The sequence below is a fragment of the Pyxicephalus adspersus genome, chromosome 2 (genome assembly GCF_032062135.1).
Source record: "Pyxicephalus adspersus chromosome 2, UCB_Pads_2.0, whole genome shotgun sequence".
In the NCBI taxonomy this organism is placed as follows: Eukaryota; Metazoa; Chordata; class Amphibia; order Anura; family Pyxicephalidae; genus Pyxicephalus; species Pyxicephalus adspersus.
The window spans coordinates 124,409,107-124,430,930 of NC_092859.1; the positions used below are offsets into that span (position 1 = coordinate 124,409,107).

General features: G+C 37.1%; 1 protein-coding gene across 2 annotated transcripts in view; it reads left to right on the forward strand.

The window, feature by feature from the left end:
• LRRC49 (leucine rich repeat containing 49) overlaps window positions 1–21,824 on the forward strand; it is an 84,643-nt gene that overhangs the window by 6,914 nt on the left and 55,905 nt on the right. Inside the window, exons 3-9 of one of the 2 annotated variants that reach the window (XM_072402301.1) lie at window positions 49–136; window positions 4,048–4,272; window positions 4,363–4,471; window positions 7,960–8,163; window positions 13,419–13,485; window positions 15,955–16,098; window positions 20,048–20,109. In XM_072402301.1, the coding sequence (XP_072258402.1) occupies window positions 49–136; window positions 4,048–4,272; window positions 4,363–4,471; window positions 7,960–8,163; window positions 13,419–13,485; window positions 15,955–16,098; window positions 20,048–20,109 (899 nt within the window). The remainder of the gene's footprint in view (window positions 1–48; window positions 137–4,047; window positions 4,273–4,362; window positions 4,472–7,959; window positions 8,164–13,418; window positions 13,486–15,954; window positions 16,099–20,047; window positions 20,110–21,824) is intronic. The other variant, XM_072402302.1, reaches the window with a different exon arrangement.

The following is a 21,824-nucleotide window of genomic DNA, read 5'->3' on the forward strand; positions in this document are numbered from 1 at the left end:
ATTTGGAAGAAATGTGTCTGTCTGCTGAATCTGTTTTCTATATTTCAGTTTGATTTCAGGTTAAGTAAGGATACGGCATCTCTTAACAACAGGCATTCTCAGCATGACCATGAACGCAGTGTTACTGGGAGGCCAGGTATGGGTGGATGCTAGTAATTATTAGCATGATAATTACTGATTAGCAAGTTACTTATTTTCAGTAAGAAACATTCTGTAATATATCTTCTCTTTATATGAGTAAAAACATTTTCATAGACATTGGATATCTCTTCTCTTGCCTTTGGACAGTTGAGAACCACTCCTGTTTGTAGCAGATCTTGCTGTAGTTCCTGGTGACCTTCCTTAAGGCTGTGTACACATGTGTAATAATTGTCGTTGGAAAGGATCTTTTACGATCCTTTCCAACAACAAACCACTGCACGATGCATGAACAAGTGCTGTATATACAGCGCTGTTCTGCTCTATGGAAGGGGAGGGGGGAGAATGATGGAGCGGCACCCCACTGCACTCTCTCCTGTTTGCTTGCATTAGGATCGTGCGTCGCCTGTGGATCCACCAGGACACAATGCCAGATTCTCGTCCGATATTAGCCCTGAGCCAATTCTTAATCTAAATCTCAATCCAGGTCTCCTCTTCCAGCAAGATGATCTTAACAAAGATTACAACCCAGTTTACTCTTATATTTATCTCCATTTTTAAGCCCCCCCCCCCCCTTCTTTAAACAATTTTGAACAACGGTATTAATGTAAATTATGAAAAGTAAGGACTATGTCTATTCTAATCCACTATGTTCCAGATACCTTTTTTTCACATGGATTAATTTTATTTATTTATGTACCTATTTTTGTTTAAGATTGGATGATGGCACTTTAGGTCTAGTACACAGAGACTGATTTTTTACTTAGGATCTGATAAAATGTTTGATTATGGGTTCAATCTCTAGGGAAGTCATCATCTGACATATTGTAACTGATTGCTTGAACTTGCTGGTTAAAAACAATAGACTGTACAAAAAAGTTGGAGGAATATAATATTCAACATGTGTGTACAGCAACCAATTTTTAATCAATTACAAACTTTAGGGATAGGTTGGTTGAGTCAAAATTGACAGCAAATCTGCTTGTGGGTACTAGGCATTACTGAAACACATGAGCATCTTCAATGCAGTGTTCACCAAATATATTCAGATGACAAATCTTAAATGCAGTTACTGGGGAACTAAACCTAAATATGTAAAATTATTTTATATTTATCAGTATTTATATAGAGCCATCATACTACGCAGCGCTGTACAAAAACCATAGTCGTGACACTAACTGTCCCTCAAAGGAGCTCACAATCTAATGTTCCTGCCATAGTATAATGTCATTAATGTAGTCAAATATATATATATATATATATATATATATATATATATATATATATATACACATATATACAGAATTGGGGAAATTCTGTATTGCAAAAGGCATGGGCTATGTATGTCTCCTGCAATAAAAAGAAACATACCTACCTTTTTTTAAATACATTCTTCTTTATTTACCGTAGTATCAATCACAAGTGTCTTTTAAAAACACTGAATAATGTACATTTATTTTTGGTCCATCACCAACTGCCCTACTGTGCACATGCATGCAATGCCTTTCCCATTGCATTAATCCACTGGTTTCAGCTCAACCAGCAGCTGTGACTCAGAATGGTGCAGTGTGGAAAATCTCTCCAAATAGAATAAAATCCCTTATTAGATGGCCGTCGGAAGTAGAGCTGTCATCTTGGTAGAGATACAGGGTTTTGCTTCCTTATGTCGGTTTATCCCTGATGATTGGTGATTTGATGTTTTTCCAGGAAGCAGCAGGATAGATACAGATCCCTATTTAATGTTCAGCACTGTGCAATATGTTCGCTCTATATATATCCTGTTTATTATTATTATTATTATTTATTAATAATAATTATAATAATAATAATAAAAGCACAGATTCATAAAGTGGATGCAGGAAATTAAGAGATTAGTAAATTGGGAGAATTAAAAAAGCTGTTTCATAGAATGTAAACTCTTCGAGGCAGCGTCCTCTCCTCTTCCTGTGTATCTCTCTGTCTTTTGCTACTCCTGTTTATAGTACAGCGCTGTGTAATATGTTGGTGCTAAATAAATCCTTTTTAATAATAATAAAAATAATAATATTAACCACCTGGCTGTTACACTGATGTCTAGATTTCTGTACCAAAAGCGTTACAGGTTTTCATGAAATTTTTTTTTTTAAATTGTAGACCTGTAACTTACAGAAATATGTCCGAATAGGGGTCTAGTAGATATAATGAATATAAAAAATGTTTGAAACACACAATCATGTAAAAAAAAAAAAAAATACTTTTAATAAAATTAAAGGAAAAACACAAAATTCAGCTTAAACAAGAATACATAAACAAATGAAAAATACTGAAAATGCGATAACTCGGTATACTGTATAGTAATATATTTTTCTAAAACACCTCCCTAGTGTCCGTCACATACCTATAGACAAAACCACATAAATATATTTTCTATTATTTTGTATTGGATTGGATACAGGACTTTGTATTCAATCCAATACAAAATGAGAACAAAATTCAAACATTTTGTATTGGATTGAATACAAACTCCTGTATCCAATCCAATACAAAATACATACTTTGTATTTATTTTTAATTATTTTGTATTAGATTGGATACAGGAGTTTGTATTCAATCCAATACAAAATGTTTGAATTTGAATTTCCCGCACACGCGCCGACGTCATCGCGCACGCAGGGAGAAGCCGGCTGGCTATTTTTTTCTCCGCCGGCCGGCTTCTTGTGTTAGAAGCACACGACGCTGGAAGGAGAACGACGCGGGACGATTAGCGGGACCAGGTAAGAAGCCGGCCGGCATCTTACCGGTCCCGCTGGTATAGGAGACGGCACCCGACGCTGGAGAGGGAGATCGACGCTGGAGGACGACGCTGGAACACGGACACGACGATGGATGAGCACAGCGGGACCAGGTAAGTGAGATTTTAATATAGTGAGAAAAGTACGGGCTTATCGATAATTGCAACTTTTTTTTGCACGGAAAAGTTCGGGCTTAACGGTTGAGAGGTTAATAATAATATTTACTTTCTGAGGTTCAGGTCAATTTGGAATAGTGTTTGCAGGTCAGATTAGAATAATTTAAGAGAAAAGACATTTCAATTATTTTTTCAGGAATAAACTCATGACATGTGAACTTCTTTCCCAGTGACAGTAGTCACCAGTACAATAAAGGGGTAAATATCTCCAAAAAGGACAGTATTTGACAAAGGAAAAACCCTTACCCGCTCTGTCCAAAACTAAAATAAAAAGGGTTTGCCTAGAGATAATTATTTACATTGTTTCTAACATACTGCATGTTGAGATAACTTTACACTGAAGATTAATAACAAGTGAAAGGCACCTGCTTCTATATAAGAACCTCATTAAATTGTTGCTGCCTTCTGATCCCACATTAATACCATGTGTTCTACTCTGCAATAACAGCAATGAAAAATTGATAATATTAATAATAATAATATTAATATTCAATAATACAGTCAGCTTTGATAAATATGTTTCCACACACTCATATATTAATTCAAGTGAGGCTTTCTTGTGGTTAAATTTATGGCTGAGCAAGAAATATGTTTTACAGGCTCATGCTGACCTCTATAAATCTGAGCTTGTGGTTACCAGACCTGTTTGGTATGAACCACCATTGTCAAGTATGCATTCAGTTTAAATCATAGAACTAAAATATCCCGCAGATATCATGGTACATATAGTACTGAAATTCAGTAACCCTTACCAAATAATTGTTTAGTTTTATCAGTTTGATAGCTTAAGGAATTTGTTGATTGTAGGTAAACTCATTTTATTTATCTTTGAATAAATATCTAGAATAAAAGGTTTGACTCTGTGTAATGTTATTATTGTTGCTTTAGCATGTCATGTTCATTTTCTCTTTTCTCGTTTGTTGGATTATTTGTTGGATGTTTTGCTTTATCCACACCTTCAGATGGAAGAGTCTCAAGTCCTATGGGTCGCAATAAGCAGCCATTCGTTCCGTTAACAGCAAACGTAACAGAAGTATTTGGTCCTGCTCCAAGATATGGAAGGGAGTCAATGTCACTGGGAGCCTTTGCTGATTTTCCAAGTCATGTATCTGCAAAAAACAGGTCGAGGTCTGTGTCTCATTGCCCCAGCCCAAACAACAATAATGAAGATTCACACCATTCAAAAGGTAGGCTAAGTATGTTTGAAGGAGATGCTCATGCATAACATGTTTTTAGTTCCTGATCTTAATATTTCACTGCATTTTCTTTTTAAATAGACAATTTTAGTTTCTTGAGAGGTCTGTCAAAATCAGAACCGGGTTGTCCTGTTGTGAGGCGTACTCCTGATGAAAAGGCAGCCAGTCCTGATAAACTCAATTTAGAAAGGTAAACAAAGCATTATTCTAACTTGTCCTGTTACATCACACACCGCAAATTAATCACATGATTTTCTGGAAATTTAAGAGCAGAAATTAATAAATTCTCTAAGCCTTATGAATGACCTTTGTCAGAATGAATGTTATTTCCAGGAATGAGAACTAACAAGACCTGAAAATACCAAAGCAGACCATGCCTATTTATCCTGGGAGTTAGCAGCTCTCCATTATGCAAATACCAACTCTACACCTCTGTCTCTTACATTTGATAAAGAACTACAAATTAAAAATAAAAAATTGCAAGCAGGCAGGTTGTTTTTTGCAGAAGGGATTGTGTCACTTCCTCAATAAAGCAAACTTACTGGTCTTTTTTGTAATCTTTTCAGTGATGAGCACTGAGATTTGGATTCACAGCTTAGTTTAATGTCCCGGCATTCCAGGCTGCTGGGAATTAATTCACTCCCATGCAGAAAGTCTGGCCAATTAGTATGGCTGAAGGCCCAAACCCATAAGAGGACTGGGTGAAGATACCTGCACCCAAGACGACAAAGAATGTCTGTACTGAAAAAAAATTGTGAATGGGCAGGTTAGTTTATTTTATTGCAGAAAGGGACACAGCTTCAGCTGTCTGCAATAAAACAACCTTCATGCTTTTAGTCATTTATGTTTGAGGTTATTATTATACTGTATTCATAAGGCGCCAACATATTACACATTACTGACAATTAAATAGGTTTAGTTCCAATTGAAGTAATGTTGGGGAAGTAACAGGTACTTTACGGTATCTTGTTTTATCTGGGGTCTCAGGTTTTTATATGGTATATATGGTTTTATCATTGATAAAATTGATCCTATTCTGATCCTATTCTTTACCTGATTTATACCTAAGTGATTAGGACTAATGTGATTGGCTTTCTGTGCAATTTAAAGTACTGCTTAACCCCCCCCTAGCGGTATTCCCGAGTGTGACTCGGGGTGGGAAAAATTGCAAAAAGCGGTAATCCCGAGTCACACTCGGGGTACCTTTGAGGGTCCCTCTTACCATATCCCCGCGGTCCAGCGGCGATCTCACGATCCCGCTGTGATGGCGGGGCGCTTCTCCGTCGGGGGGCGTGGCCGGGCGGGAAATTTAAAAGCAGATTAAGGAGTAATCTGCTTTTAAATACCGCCCGGGTCCCCACCACCCCGATGCACGCATCTGCAGTTAGATGCGATGCACCATGCAGGATTTCTGCTTGGTGCATCGCATCTAACTGCAGATGCGATCGCCAATAGTAAATCCAGAGGGTGATGCCAGCGGAGATTTCCCGCTGGCAGCAGCCCCTGGATCTACTGCCTGCTTCCTGCTCGCATCTCCCGGAGGCTGATCTCCGGGTGATGCGAGCAGGAGAGTGAGCAGCGGGGACATCATCCCCTACTCCCGGAGGCTGATCTCCCCCTCCGGGAGTAGAGGATGATGTCCCCGCTGCTCACTCTCCTGCTCGCATCACCCGGAGATCAGCCTCCGGGAGATGCGAGCAGGGGAATGAAGTAGGGCGGGGACATCCCCACCGCATCACCCGGCAAGATGTGTGACATCTTCCGGATGATGCGGTGGAGTGATGGATTCGGGGGGCGGGAAATTTAAAAGCAGATTACTATGCAATCTGCTTTTAAATTTTTTTTTTAAAGTAAAAACACATAAAAACATATAATAAAAGTATAAATACACATTGTAGTGCACCAAGCATCATTGCCCAGTGCCCTGATTTACATTTTGCACGCTATTAGCCCTGACCTTGATCTAACCTTTTAATGACTTTTTAATCACTTCCTGAATTGAAGTAAATTTTTTTTTCTAAAATCTGCATTCAATTTAAATTATTATTTATCAATAATATTGCACCCTTGTTTGGAAAATTTCAGAAGGAAATTTTTGATAAAATTTTTTTTTTGGATAAATTACATTGTTTTGGGCTAATATTTCATTATTTTTTATAATAATGATTTATAATTATGTATTATTTTATAAATTATGATTCTAATATAATAAATAAATATAATAATTATACCCGGGAGTTAATCCTAAGAATTACAGGCCCACAATATAAACAAAAATTTCTACGCAAAAAAAATAGGATCACTTTTTGCATCAAAAAATGACAGAATTAGAACGCTAGGGGGGTTAATATGCTAATGTTACATGCATACAACCATTGCACAATATTATGTCACTATTTACATACAGTAAATATAATATTAAAATAGATACCCACATACAAAATGGGCAGATGACCTTTTTAGTTTGTAAAATAGTTTTTAGAACAATTGTAGCCAACACATTCAAATTATCAATGGAGGGCTTACAGAGGTTGCAAACTGCCTATAGACATTTATTTGCTAATAGTGTTATCAACCAGACCAGGTAACAACAATCTTTTACAAGATCTTCCAAAAATGACAAATTAAAACAGAAATAATTACAAACAAAAATTTGTTTCCCATGGTCCAGCAGGCACTGATATCACCATGATCCTTCCACTATTGGAAACAAGTTTTTTTTTTCCTGCAAATCTTTAAACAAGATTGGTATATTGAAAGTAGGTTTTATGTCCTATACTAAGCTATATTAAATGATAGCATGAGTGTCCCCACCTAAAAGCAAGTGTTTTTCGTTTTTTAACACTGTAAATCTCATAGAAGTGTAACCACGAATAATTAATCAGTCTACATAGAAAAATGTTAATATTAACATGCAGCTTGCAGTGTCAAATATGACCATATGTGTTATTGCTCCTAACATATTATATGTCAAAATCAAGGAAAGACAGTAGAGGAGCTGTCAGCACTCAATGCTAAGGATAAAGGATGAGAGTAGTGAGAGTAGCAATACCATTATAAACTATAATTATGTCAGCTATCATATAAGGTTCATTTAATCCTCAAATTACCCCTTATTGCCTAATACAATAAGTTTTCCCTCAGTTTTAAGGCTCTAGCAGATGGAGAGGAATAAGCATTTAGTATTCAGTGATACATCATGCCTGATCACAAATGACCGACAGAAATGACTGCTGTTGTTCCCTAATAGGGAGGACTCCGTGGGGCTTCTCTCACTTGTTCTCACCCCCCACTCTCCATAGAACAGAACAGCATTGTTTGTACAGTGCTTGTTCTTTCTACTATCACTGGAAATCTAGTCATCTTTTTCATCAAAAAGTATTGCACCTCTATAGAGGCATAGGCAAAAACTTCTTACTGCACAGAGGGAGATCTCTGGCTAACAACCACATCTGACATTTATTTTTTTATAGCATAGGCCCCCATTCTTCCCCAAGCCCAGCCTAAGTGGCTGCCATTGCTTTGCCAATGTCCTACTAATAACAAATGCTTAGTGTATTAGCCAGGTTATGATTTTGATTCATGAATTTTTTTATTATCATTTATTTTTATTGTTTTGTTTTAAAGGTTTTATAGTTCTGTGTAGGAATTGTCATCAGTTACATTACTGTCTTTCAGGTTACGGCTTTCTGCTTTCCCTGTAATTGAAGACGAGGAGCAGTTACGGCTATTATACTTACAACACAACTTTATAACTAGTATCCAAAACCTTTCAAGTCTGCAGCGTCTTATATTTCTAGATCTCTATGATAACCAAATAGAAGAAATAAGTGGTCTTGCCTCTATAAAATCTTTGCGTGTTCTAATGCTTGGGAAAAACAGGTAATGGTATATTTCCAAATATTTTAGTTAAAAAGTCATTATATTGGAGATTGTTGTTTTTTTTTAATGCTGAGTTGGTAACTAGATTATTTTTTACACTGCAATAATCATAATACAGTTTATTTAAAACACTTTTTACACACACCTTACATAGAGGAGAAACAGTTCAAGCTGGGCAAGCATGAACTATGTGCTTAGTATGACAGTAATTGAATAAACTCTATAATGCACCATGCACATGTTTATTAGATGCCTAGTTCCCGAAATGTGTCCAGTCTTTTTGCACTGAACCTTGACCCTTAAGTTAGGGGTGTCCACTGGCACCCAAAAAACTGAAACATTGCATTGATTCACAGAAGCTCGTTCCTGAAATGAAATTGTTCTATGAGGTTTTCTGTGTATATGCAATTATGACAGAGCTGTTCATCAAATACAGAAAGTTATCATAGGCAGCATGTATGGCTCTGTGGCTCGAACTCTTATCTTTGCAGTACTGTGGTCCCTGGTTTAGATGTCAGCCAGAACATCATCCCCATGAAGTTTGTATATTCTTTCCATGTTTGCATGGTTTTCTCTAAGGTAATATGATTTACTCCCACATACCAAAAACATTCAATTATGCAATAACCTTAGACTGTGTTAAGGACATATGATTATGGTAGGGAGGTTAATTTGTGGGACAGTTAGTGACTATAGACTTTGTAAGTTCTGCTTAATATTTTGGCACTATGCAAATACTATTTAAAAATAATAAAGAAATAGAAGTGAATCTTACTTACATTGCAGCAATTAAATATGACATATAGTGTTTTTTCAGTACTAATTTTTTTAAATTATGGTGACCTTCACTTGAAAGTGATGAAACGTAGCGTTTACATTTTTATTCTCGGATTGTCCCTCTAATGGGATCTGGATATCAAGCACTTAAAGAAGAAGTAAACCCAAAAACAACCCAAAACAAAAAAAATACACTTATCTTCAATCCTGCAGGGCAATCGATCCGTCTGGGGGTTTCTTCCATCGGGTCCTGTGTCTTCCCTGCATCCGTCTTCGGGCTGGCGCGCTAGGTGCCGCCGTTTTCTCTACTGTTCTTCTGGGTCATTCTTCCTATGTCACCCGACACAGGCACGAGACTGGGTGATGCAGATGGGGAAAAAAAACTTGGCATACTCACTGTGCATGCGTGAGATCAGCAATTTCTTTCTCTTTTGGCAAAAGGAACATTCTCTTTTGGCACTCGGGCATGCGCAGAAGGAGCAGCCTCCTGGGATGCGTGATGTAGGTATCCTAGGAGGCTCTGTGCTCCTATTCATTCTCAGTTGCCTAGACGGTGGGCGTGTGTTGTTGCACCCTTTTAAAATAAATAAATAAATAAATAAAGTATTGCACTTTATTAACCCCCTAACCGCTAAGCCCGTAATTTCTCGCACTAAATATTTTTGCTGTTTTGGTTAAGCCCGTATTTTTTCGCCTACACTAAAATCCCCACTTACCTGGTCCTGCTGTGCTAATCCAGCGTCAGTTCCGTGTTCCAGCGTCGGGTCCATGTTCCAGCGTCGTCCTCCAGCGTCGGGTGTCCCTCTCCTTAAAAGAAAAAGCCGGCCGGCTTAGAGGAGAAAGCCAGCTGGCTTTCTTTTCTAAGCCAGCCGGCTTCCTCTCCCTCCTATCCCTGTGCCTATCCCTGTGCCTGTCTGTCCAGCGTCGATCGCTGTACAAAAAAAAAAAAAAATACTCACCTTCTCCCTCCGCTCCTCCGGACACGTCTGTCCTCTTCGGTGTCCAGCCTGCGAGTGCAGAGACGATCACCGGGATTTCCCGGTGACGTCGCTGCGTGCGTCGGCGCGGGCGGGAGGCGGGGCGGCAAATTCAAAATTTTGCATTGAGTTCCTTTGTATTGAACTCAATACAAAAAAGCTGTATTGAGTTTTCATGATATCTACTAGAACCCTATTCGGACATATTTCTGTAAGTTACAGGTCTACAATTTAAAAAAAAAAATTTCATGAAAACCTGTGACGCTTTTGGAACAGAAATCTAGAAATCAGTGTAACGCTCAGGTGGTTAAAAAAAAAAAAAACACAAACAAACATGATTTTTACTTTCTGAGGTTAGGTACACTTTAAATCCACTTATCTGTCGATCGTTAAGATATATTAAAGAATTTGTTGCACAGATTGTATATTGTTTTTAAATAGTCTCAGTTTCGCCTGTGCTGCCTTCCAAAGCAATTCCTTAAAATTTTTTTCTCCACTTTTCATGATCTCCCCCTATAGATACAGCACATAACCACACACAGTTTGTAAAATAACACCATATATTGGTAAAGGTATTTTCACCTAAAGTGGAAGTAAACCCAAAACAAAAAAATCAAACTTACCTTCAACCCCGATCAGTCTATCCTTCGAGAGGTTTCTTGCATCGGGTCCCCCGTCGTTACGGTATCTGTCTTCGGCCAGGAGCCGTCATCTTCTCTCTTCTTCCGCATTCTTCTACCTACGTCAGCTGATCTCTCACTGCACAGGCGTGAGATCTGAGGACGTAGATTGGGAAAAAAACTTGCTGTTCTCACTGCGCATGCGTGAAAGAGCTAGGCGATCAAGAATTAAGGGGGAAGTTCTGCACCCTTTTTTTTTTTTTTTTAACACAAAAATTTTGTTTTCAACTTTAAATAAAAGGGTTGTCTACCATTTTATGTAAACTAAAATTTCTGAGTTTAGGTACGCTTTAACTAAGATGTGTGGCTACTAAAAGCATTAGAAATATTGTAGATTCTCTTTGATAACCTTGGGCACATGCTAGTTACTAGAAACACATTTATAAGTTTGCCTGTTCTTCCATTGTGAATTTTCTCTGAATGCATCTAATAAAAGTGATAGGTATATATAGAAAAACAAAAAAAAGACTAATAATACATAATCTTTTAATAGAAATAACAAACCTTGTTATTATTATTAACCTATTTGTTCGAGTTTGTATGTTTTGTCTTGTGGGTAACCTCTGGATAGTCCTATCACTTCCCAAACACTGAAACATTCAGGCATGCTAATTGTCTCCTGGCTGTACTGGTCATAGAATGTGTGGTTACCCGATGAATTGGGTCACTGACATTTCATTTGTGACTGTTTCTCTTGTGCTAAGGAATTGTGGGTTTCTGAATTTTTTTTTTTTTTTTTTTATGACGGGTCTGTTTATAAAGTAGTTAAGTAGTTGAAAGATTTGTTATATCAACATAACAAATTTTGCATCCATGCCATTATGGTTATTTTGAACTGTGAGATAACAGCCTGGTGGTCCTATTCTTCTTAACCCAAGAGGATGTGATGTTTATGTTTTTCAAAAAAATTTTTTATGTTTTGATTACACAGACCACAGTACAGTTTTCCACCTGGCCCCAAAGAAGGTGACTGTTTTTCTGTGTCATGTATTTCCTGTGCTTTCTTCTGTTTGAGTTTTGGCATTTGTGTATGCAGCAATAAAATTGTTTTCACAGACAATAAATCTCCGAGCCATAGATGACAAAATGCCTAAATTCTTAGCAAATTTTGTAATATGATTCCTTAAATGTTCCCTGGTAGGTGTTGTACCCCTTCCCCTTTTCACTTCTAGGAGACTCGGCCCCTCTGGGATACTCTTTTTACCTCATCATATTGGTGGCCTGTCACCAATTAGTTGTGAAATACCACCATAGAAAAAGCAGTTTTTTTAGGTCTCTTGTTGCCCCATTCTAACTTTGCAAATGTGTCACTGGTCTCAGATTTAGTGTTTACAAATATTCTCATTCTGTATTTTATTGACACTTTACACAAGGCCCCAACTTTTTTTTGGGGGGGGGGGGGGTATTTTTTGGAGGATATTTTAAAAGTGGTTGTAAAAACATTTGTCTGAGCAATTTAAAATGTATGTAAACCTTTCTCAATTCCTTTAGTAGCTGTATTAGTTGGGTAGACTTTCAGTAAGCATCCTTTGAGTAAATTGCAAGAATTAGTAGAAGAAATACCTTTCGTTTAGACTATTTATCTAGGTCATGTGATGATTCCTTTCTTTAACCACTTTGTGCAGCCCTTGTTTGTGGGTAAAAAAAAAATTGTCTTTTTGGTGAGTTCGCCAAAGTTAGATCAAGTCTTCCATTGAAGTGCCAACGCCTGTTACTGAGCTACATCCACCTTGCCAGGTGTTCCTGCCTCACGGGTATGAGGCAGATGTCGATGCATAAGCACGGGTTTCCAGATGAGAAATTTGGAATGTGCATACCTAACCTACAGCGGATTGCCATTAGAAATAGCAGGGTGCACTCATTGGGTATTTTCTATTTACTACAACACTAACTGTTAAGCTAGGAGCACAAACAGAGCTTCTCACATGAGCTTAGCTTTAGGGGTTTACTGATGCTTTATGGACACCTAAACAAGGTAGGTTAGGCAGGTGGGTGTGACTTAACCCAGTAGTAAAGATTATCCGGCTAGTAGAGATAATAACTGGTATGGTAAAGTATCAGTCTGGACTTAAACATTTTTATGAATAACAGATTCTATTTAATGGCCAATTCAGTTACAAATAAACATTGACTAAAGTCTACTTTTATGCTGATCGATTTGTTTGCTTAGTATTAAAAAAAAAATAATAGCAGAAATGTTTAGGATGAGATTGTTATCCTGAAAGCATTTCAAATATCTGCTTTATATCACTTTTATATAATGTACAATTACTAATGTTTAATAGTGTGTTTATGAGAATTGGGCGCCTTTTGATCATTGAGTTGCTCTTAGCATATAAATTCCTTCGTATTGGTTGCTGTCCAAACCTATGTGTGATGGAGCTGAAAAAGAACAGCACATGTACACAATTATCAGCATTAAGAAAGCCAAGTAAAATAAATGTCTTAATATAAAAAAATAATTTCAATGTTAATATATATTTTAAAAGCTGTTTTATGGACCGAAAGCTGCAGTACATGCTTATAAGCAAGTTCACACTCCTTGGCTGTCACAATATGGTAACTTGATGAACTTAAGTGCTTGTTAAAGGTTTGGCTACTGCAAAGTGTGCAGCGTCCTTCAGACTTCCCTGTCACTGTGAATTTACCAGTTTATGATCTGTACTGTACAGTGTACAATGAAAGGAGACAAAAGAAACCTCTCTCTCTCTCTCTCTCTCTCTATATATATATCTATATATATATATATATATATATATATATATATATAATAAAATACTTTATTCTATTTTCAGAATAATGTGTAAACTTTATTTTTCAGAATTCAGAAAATAACGAATTTGGAAAACCTTAAAAATTTGGATGTCTTGGACTTGCATGGAAATAAGGTAATGGTTTAATGGCCAAAAATGTCTGCCAAATGCTATTTAAGCCATACTAAATTACAAATAAAAAATATATTTTGTCTGAGTAACACCACAATATGAATTGATAGAGCTGGTGACGGGTTATTGCATTCTCTTACCTAAGTGGAAGCTGTGGCCAAGTGGAAGATAAATTAACCCAGTGAAATGCCATGCCCAAGATTCATTCAGAATAGATCACTGCAGAAATAGTTACAAGCAAAACTTTACATTTTTTCTCTTTTTTTACACTTTTACACTCCTTCAGGTTTGAAGTTCTCATGCTTTTGATTGGGCCATTAGCACTCATATAACTCCCACAAATGCATGTGAGAGTTGCTTCATCCCAGCACAGAATCATGCCATGACTACACTGGGCTGCACATGTGTGGCTTGTGTACAATGTTAGAAGAAAGTCCAGACAAGACTGTAAGAAGTGCTTTTGACCTAGGACACTTTTGTCATAGAAAGCCCCCCTGCCAGTGCTTTTTCTCTAAGCAGACTTTAGTGTACAAAGTACCAAGAGTCATTTGGTTGAGGGGAAAGATCCTTTCATGCTTTATTAAGTCTGTCAAATTAATAGAACCTTTACTGTAAAGCTACGTACACACTTCCAATTATTATCAACGACTTTCCTCGTTCGTCGGCGTCGTTGGTTACTTTTTTTACGAACGATTTTTGCCCAATCGATCGTTCGTCGTTCGTTTTGAACGATAAAAATTGGAGGTGTGTACGCACCTTAAATGTAACACCTTGGATCAATCTACACTCAATCATGGACTTCTGATGCCGTAATAGATGGTCAAAGATTGCAGACATGCTGTAGGAGTGGTTGGAGACTAGGGACATGCTCTGGAAGACAGTCATAGATTGGAGATACAGCACATTACTTACTGTATAAAGAATTATGCAGCAGGGCTTTAGAATAAACTGTTCTCCAACACTCTTTATTCCTGGTGCTTCTTAATATTGTAAAAAGAATTAACAGCACAAGCACTCTGGAATGACACTTTAGGGGAGGCTTAACCATCACTTGGTGCAATAAACGTCTAATAGTAATTAAATAAAAGTTTATTGAAATACCAAGGTGTTTGCTTTCCTATATGTTTGTTTTTGGTGGTTGATTATATTTTGATAGTACTGTATCTCTAAAAAGACATAATGGCTGCAAAAATACACCATGATCTAGTTGTCCTATATGAAGCTGATACAATTCGACCTGATCTATTAAAGCTCTCCAAGACTGGAGAAGGATACACTTTCATCAGTGCAGCTGGGTGCTGGCAAATGTTTTGAATCCTGAACCAGATCTATTCCAGGTTTCCTGGATCACAGCCTCACATATGAAAGTGTGTCCTCTCCAGCCTTGGAGAGAATTAATAAATCAGGCCCATTGGGTCAGTCAGTCTACCTGGACCTTCTATTTTATTGGATTATCCACTTCAAAATGTTTAACTAAAATCTGTATGATGCTGTTTGTTATAGTGCAGCAACCAAACTTTAAAGGATGTATTAGGCCCAGGTTGCAATTTGGGAAGATTAGTATGTTGTTAGGACCTCTGCAAAGAAATTATTGTTAGCAAGTATATTCATTTCAAAGCAACATTTTTAGTGTATGGTATTCAATTTGGTATGGTTTGGTAATATTAGTCATTTCACAGTGCTGGATTTAGGAGGTCAGAGACACTGATTTCACTAAGAGCAGAAAAATAAATGTTAAAACTGCATGTACAAGGCTAGCTTAATAGACAAGTGCACTTTAGATTTTAAACTTCTTAATGCCTTCCCTGGACTATGCATCAATGAGTGTATTGCAAGTCCAAAATACTAATGGTTTGAAATACCTGCTTATGACTGAGCAGTCTGCCCAGAGCCATTTAAACATAAAAACCATCTGCACTAAATTTAGATGCACACACTGTGGTGGAGAATGATCACAATCCTTAGTCACACCATGCGTTTGTGCGTTTTTTAGTAGGTTGCCATTATTTATTATGGCAGTACTTTGCCGCACCCTGGTTCATGCACTGAGCATAGCCTTTTGGCAATAAATGTCTTTCAGGTTGAGATGGCTCTGGATAAGCTGAGGTGTCATCAGCAAGAAATTTGAACAGTTGCAGATTGGATTTGGCTACATTTTTTGTTGCAAAGGACAGAAGAAGAGTTCTGTATCTGAGTACATCTGTCCTTATCACTTTCAAGTGATAGTTAAGGTCCAGTATTAATTTTAGAAAAAATATTTATCCCTAACAATACTATATTTTTTAGGTTAACTGACCATTTTAAAGCTTAATGCCTAGCTGGGTGTAATTTGTGACTATTTTTCATTTTTCCTTGCCATTAACTTTTCTTCCATGGTATAAATCAAGCCACTGAGCTGACAACAGATGGCAATGTTAATGTTTTATGTCTGTTTAAGTTGATCCTATTTGGTGATGTTCTGTTTCTTTACAGATATGTAAAATTGAGAATATTGGCCACCTGGGAGAGTTAAGAGTGTTAAACCTTGCTCGAAATCAGATAACAGAAGTGGAAAACCTGCGTGGTCTAGACTCACTGACAGAGCTCAACCTGAGACACAATAACATCAGTCTTGTGGTAGGCAACATATGTATTATAAACTGTATACTACATTTCCCACATTATTGTTTACCTTCTTATCTCAGAAGGACAATCATTAATGTTATTGTTTCATAATGCTGCTCTGTGGAGTTATTTTAAACCTGCTGTCCTGTATATGGCCAGTAAACATTGTGCATTTCGAATATGAAGTCATAATTGTGGCTTTCTTAACTTCTTTCAGTGAAAGCTGGTATTAATGGCTGCTGGTAGTATTGATTTCAATGTTTCAGTACTTCTAATATGATTTATTAACTTATTCACATTTAATAGCAAATGATTGCTGATTGATAAGTTTCCTGCAAGTAAATGACTCCGCATGTCTATTTTCTACCTTCTGTTTATGTACAACCATTAAGACAAAGATCTTGGAGTTTCTACACAGTTTCATTTATTTTTTTTTCAAATTAAAATTACTCCATGGTTTACTTTGTGTGGTGTTCAAAACAAAAGTTTGGTAACTTTGGATACAATTCCTTTTCTTTTCATTTTTTTCAAAAGTCCAATACCAGACAAAACTTACTTTTTTAGCTATAGACGAAACAGGGAATGGATATAACTACAGCCATATATTTTTTTGTCTGCAACATTTACTCCATTTTGCTGTTGGGACAGGAAGTGCATGGAAATCTCTCTATTGGCATCAAAAAGAGCCAAGACACACTTTTAAAATGATGAAGGGCCTGAATCATTTATCAGAAAAAAATGTTTCTCTTCATTGCTTTTGCATAGTCTGTGTATGAGCCACCATCAAATAAATTAACAGTTGACTTACCACGTTATAGGTTATGATTCTGCTTAGACTTGTGCATGATAATATAGTTGTAATAAAGCAAAAAAGCCTCCGTGTATCAAAAGACATAACTTTACTGGGCCATAAAAATGTCAATCCTCCCTGAATGCAACAATAACATGTGTAGGCTACAGCTGGTGGAAGTGTAATATTGGTTTTCATGCAGTTGAGAAATGCAGAACCTTTGTCAGGCTTTTTATTGGTACCCACTGGATAGATTTCCTCCCACCTTCCGATATGTCACTGCATGAATGTTCTGTAAATAGATTTAACATTCCTTAGTCTGGATTTCTAGTGCAAATAGACATAAATTAGGCTTTTACAGATTATTTACACATATATGTAACCTCCTATTTCTGTATATATATAGATAGCAGGGGTTCTTGTTTTTAGTTCGTTGAACAATTTAATAAACTATTAAACTATTTCTTGGTTGAAGGACAATCAGCAGTGCTACCATTTGACATTCTGGGTTTGTTGGATACCTGCTCCACTTCTACTTTCAGTGGTTTCTTCCTAAGACCATGAGGCAAAATAATGATTGTGAAGCTGGAGGATGGAACCATGGTGTTCATTAGGGGACTCCATGTCCGACATATCAACTGTGACTATCAGCAGCACCACTAGCCCTTTTAAAAAATGAAGATTGTACTGTGAGCATGCTGAAAGTTTAGGTATTAAACTTCTTCTTCTACAGATTGATTTCATTTTTTTTATTTTAGCAGCAGGTTTCCCTTAAATGAAACCTGTAATGAGAGAATATGGAGGCTGCTTTTTGTGATGTTGTTTTTTTGACAATGCAAGTTTTCTGGCTGCCCCTTCCCTTCCCCCCAATAGGACTGCTGTAAAAAGCACCAACCATTTGGTATCCAGAGGCAACCTGAACCTGTTAAAACATAAAGGTAAGTATATCAAAAACTACATTATTCAGGTTGACAAGATTATTAAATTCAGAAAAAAAAATATTACCTTTCATTTAGGAGTAGCCAGTTGGTTGGGGGTCTTTAGTCCTTGGGTATGAGTTATTCCAAAGCACATTTTTTTTGCCCGGCATGCGTGCTGCACAGTAAACGATATTGAGGTCAGTGGGAGGTTCCTGTTTGCACTTGGGATTTGCTTCCAAGATTCTTTTATATACAGTTTCAGCATATGCTCTGATGATAGAATGAGAACTGTTCTTTATTCAGAATTACATTGATTTGCAAACATCAAGCACAGATCTGTCTTCAGAATGTAATGTTTCATGTTTTTTGGCAGGAAGGTCACATTTTTTACTCTTTGATCTGATTCAGGACCTCCACATTTCTTGTTCTATTAATTTAACACATTCTAAAAGTTTTCAGCACAAATGTCAGGCAAAATCAATCATGCAGTATATGCTGGAGGTGTAGCACATATTTTATTAAGGTGTAACCTACTGTTATGAGGGCATGTGATGATTATTTATGGGATTTGCATTCATTTGCTGTGGTGTGTGATTATGAAAGAGTTGCTTATGTATGTAAATTCAAAATTTCCAGTATATTTAGAAATTTACACATTTTTGGAGAGTTGCATCTTCAACATTACTTCCTGCCCTGTTTACTCTCTAATGCCCCTAACATATCCACACATACACCAGGATCTTGGTGGAAAAGTGATGATTGTCCTAGGGTATGTCTATAGGGTATTTCTTCTAAAGTTCAGATTCCTACTCACTTCCTGTTTTATCCCTGCGACAGGAAGTGAAAGTGAATCCACCCCACAACTGACTGTCAGAACTAAAAAAAAACATTTGTGACTATAGATATGCTATAATTAAGTCACTGAACACAGAGGAGAAGGAATTATTAGTTATTTACCTTTTAAATGTAACCTTGAGCTTGGAAATGTCCTTTTTTATATATCTATTGTGACATGGCAAAAGAGGTCAACTTGGAGGGAAGATATATTTCTCCTAGTTTCCTCTAGTTTGCTGTAGAGATTAACCAGCAACAGGTCTGCTGAGATTCCAGACCTGGGTTTTGCTTATCACTCAGAAGTGTTCTGATCCAGGCCAGAGTTTGGTTTTGTCTGCCCAATAATTACTGCACAGCTGTGAGCAGTAGGTAGAAAGGGAAGGAGAGGAAGGAAGCTCTCTCTGACCTGGGGCACAAGGAAGCTGCCTGTGAGAGCCATTCTTGTACTACATGTGAGTAAAGGTTGTTGGAACCTTTGTGTTGAGTTGGGTTTGCCATCAACTGGTAGAGAGGAATCTGCCTGCTGTTTAGTTAGTGTCTGACTGGCTAGGATTTATTTTGGTTTGTTTTGTTTTATCTTATGCAACCTTTTAATAAAACTGGCTGTGGGTCACTTTCAACCTTATCTACTGTCTCCTGTGTGCTTTATCCACCTCTCCAGCAGTCTGAGAGTACCTATTACACCAGAAAAGGTGATCCCACAAGGGTGGTATACCACTTTATGAATAAATGTGTAATCTCCTTGTAGTAAGTTGGTTTGTAATATCTGATAATATGTAAAGTGTGAATTGGGTAACGTTTTAAAGTTTATTGGTTAGAGAAATGCTTAACAACAAGATCTTTCTATTTGTTATACTGTTAAATATCCTTATTATTATTGTACATTTATATTTTAATTTCTACATGATCTTCAATGGCCACTTGGTGAGTCTCCCCATTAAATTATTCACGTGACAGTGACACGCATGAAATATTGAACAGTTTAGCATATTACAAATATAGAAACGCTGGGCTGTCAGAATATTGTAATGTGTTGGTCTAGCCAGATTGTATTATCTAGAAACCCCTATTGAAATGAGGCCAGACTGTGTTTGTCAGAATCTAGCAGCACAGTCTTGTTTCTGCTCTGCGGATGATCAGCATCCTTGGCACTATGCGGTTAAAATGCTGATTGTGCATGTTGGCTAGTGAAAGCAAGGACTTCTCTTCCTCCATCTCTCATCCCCCTCCCACTGCTGATCACCTTGTATGTGCAGCTGCTTCTGCAGAACAAACACTCCCAGTTATCCCCATCCGCTCAACAATAATCAATGCTGCATCAGGACCACAGCATTTAGCAGAGTGTTCTGTATCAGCCGAGCAGATGTTCCTGTGCTACATCACATAATCCCACTGATGTATCTCTGCTTCCTTCTAGAGAGATGTGGATACTTTACCCAGCCTTCAGCTCCTTTATCTCAGCTTTAACAATATATCAAGGTAAGGATGATTTGTATTTATAGTTTTAATGCTACTTTGTATATTGTAACGTTGTTAGGCCTGTATGTAATGAATGTGTAACAATAGAGGCACAATGTCCTTGCAGTAATGTGAAGGATTCCTTTAGTAAAATGTCAATGATACAGCAGCCACCACACCCTCTTATCTACAGACCAACTGCAGCTCAGAGTTGGATAACAGAAGCTAGGGAACTCCTGCCATGGATTCTTGCATGGGATATTCTTGATCAACTGCAGTCACTGCTATAGATTGTCACATGAATGTCTTTATGTTCTAAGGAAATGCAGAGAACACTGTTTTGTATAAAGCTGCATTTTGTATTTTCCTGGAGGTCCCGGGAAATCACTTTTTGTTATGCAGATCACTTAAGCTTGGATGCAGCAGGCATGCCATGTTGCACATTTAAAAAAAAAAAAAAAACAAGGTTATTCTTGTAAATTATAAATACTAAGCTTTTGCAAAGTGTTCTCTTTTTAAATTTAATGATAGGCCCAGTTTATAAATTATTATTTTTGTTTTAATATTAAAAAATGAATAAATAATTTTTAGCATCAAATCCAAGTAAAATTACTGTCACATGACAGAAAATAAAGATCTTTTGTAAATAGGACCCTATAATTTCAACGTTACCAACTTCAGATTATAAGATTTAGGCTTTAAAAAGTTACAAGGCAATATTTCTTATAATAGCTTTGGTGCTTTTTTTCCCCCAATATTTTCAATCTTTATTTCTATCTATCCTTGAATCATACCATACAAAGAAAGGCTGAATTGTAAGGGTTTTGATTGTGTGATTTATATTATTAGAGTAGGGGTTGATACTTTATACTATTTAGGAAAGTGTCTGCCCTGCCCTGTTCCTGCAGATGATGCATGCAGGCCCTCTCACTGGTTATGACAGTGACATAATCCTGCAGCAGCTAACCACTTTCCTTCCTACCAGCCACCTGCCAAATTACCACTTGGTCTGTAGAGTCCGCTGTACAAGCAGCACGGCTTAGCAGAGGAGAAGCATGCCTTGTATTCCACTCTTATTCTACTAAAGCAGGACTGCCTATTTATAGGTCTCCTAGTTGTAACCCTGTACTGTTCACACATTATTTTATGAAGATTTTATTTAATGGTGCTTAGCACATTTGTAATCCAATATAACAAAAGTCATTTAGCTAGCTGTACTCAGAATCCTTTCATGTATTTAACCTAGTTGTCAACCTATAGTCTAAAGAAATTTGCTAAATATGCATAGCACTGGGTAATCAACCCCAATTTTCAGATTGTTTTCAGACCCCAAGGTTTCAGATGTTTTTGTTTTTTTAATATACTTCCTCCTCTCTTTATCAAGATGATGTCTATCTAGGTTTATCTAAGATGAGTCTACTATGGTAACCTGATTTACTTTCCTGGGGTATGGAAGGAGAGACAACACCTCCCCTATGTGACCACATAGAGTAGTCTATACCTGTAGATTGAGGGGGACGTGGAATCTTATACAGCAAGATAATATACACCTAAAAGCCATCCGCCATAGGGATTTGCAGTTAATTCAAATGGAATTGTTTGTCCGCAATCCCAAAAAAGAAACATGTCTATAATTGTAATGCCAGATGCAGATTAGTACTTGTGTAGGTAATTGGAGGCTCTTAAATGCTATCTGTAAAAAAAAAAAAAAAAAAAAAAAAAAAAAAAAAAAAAAA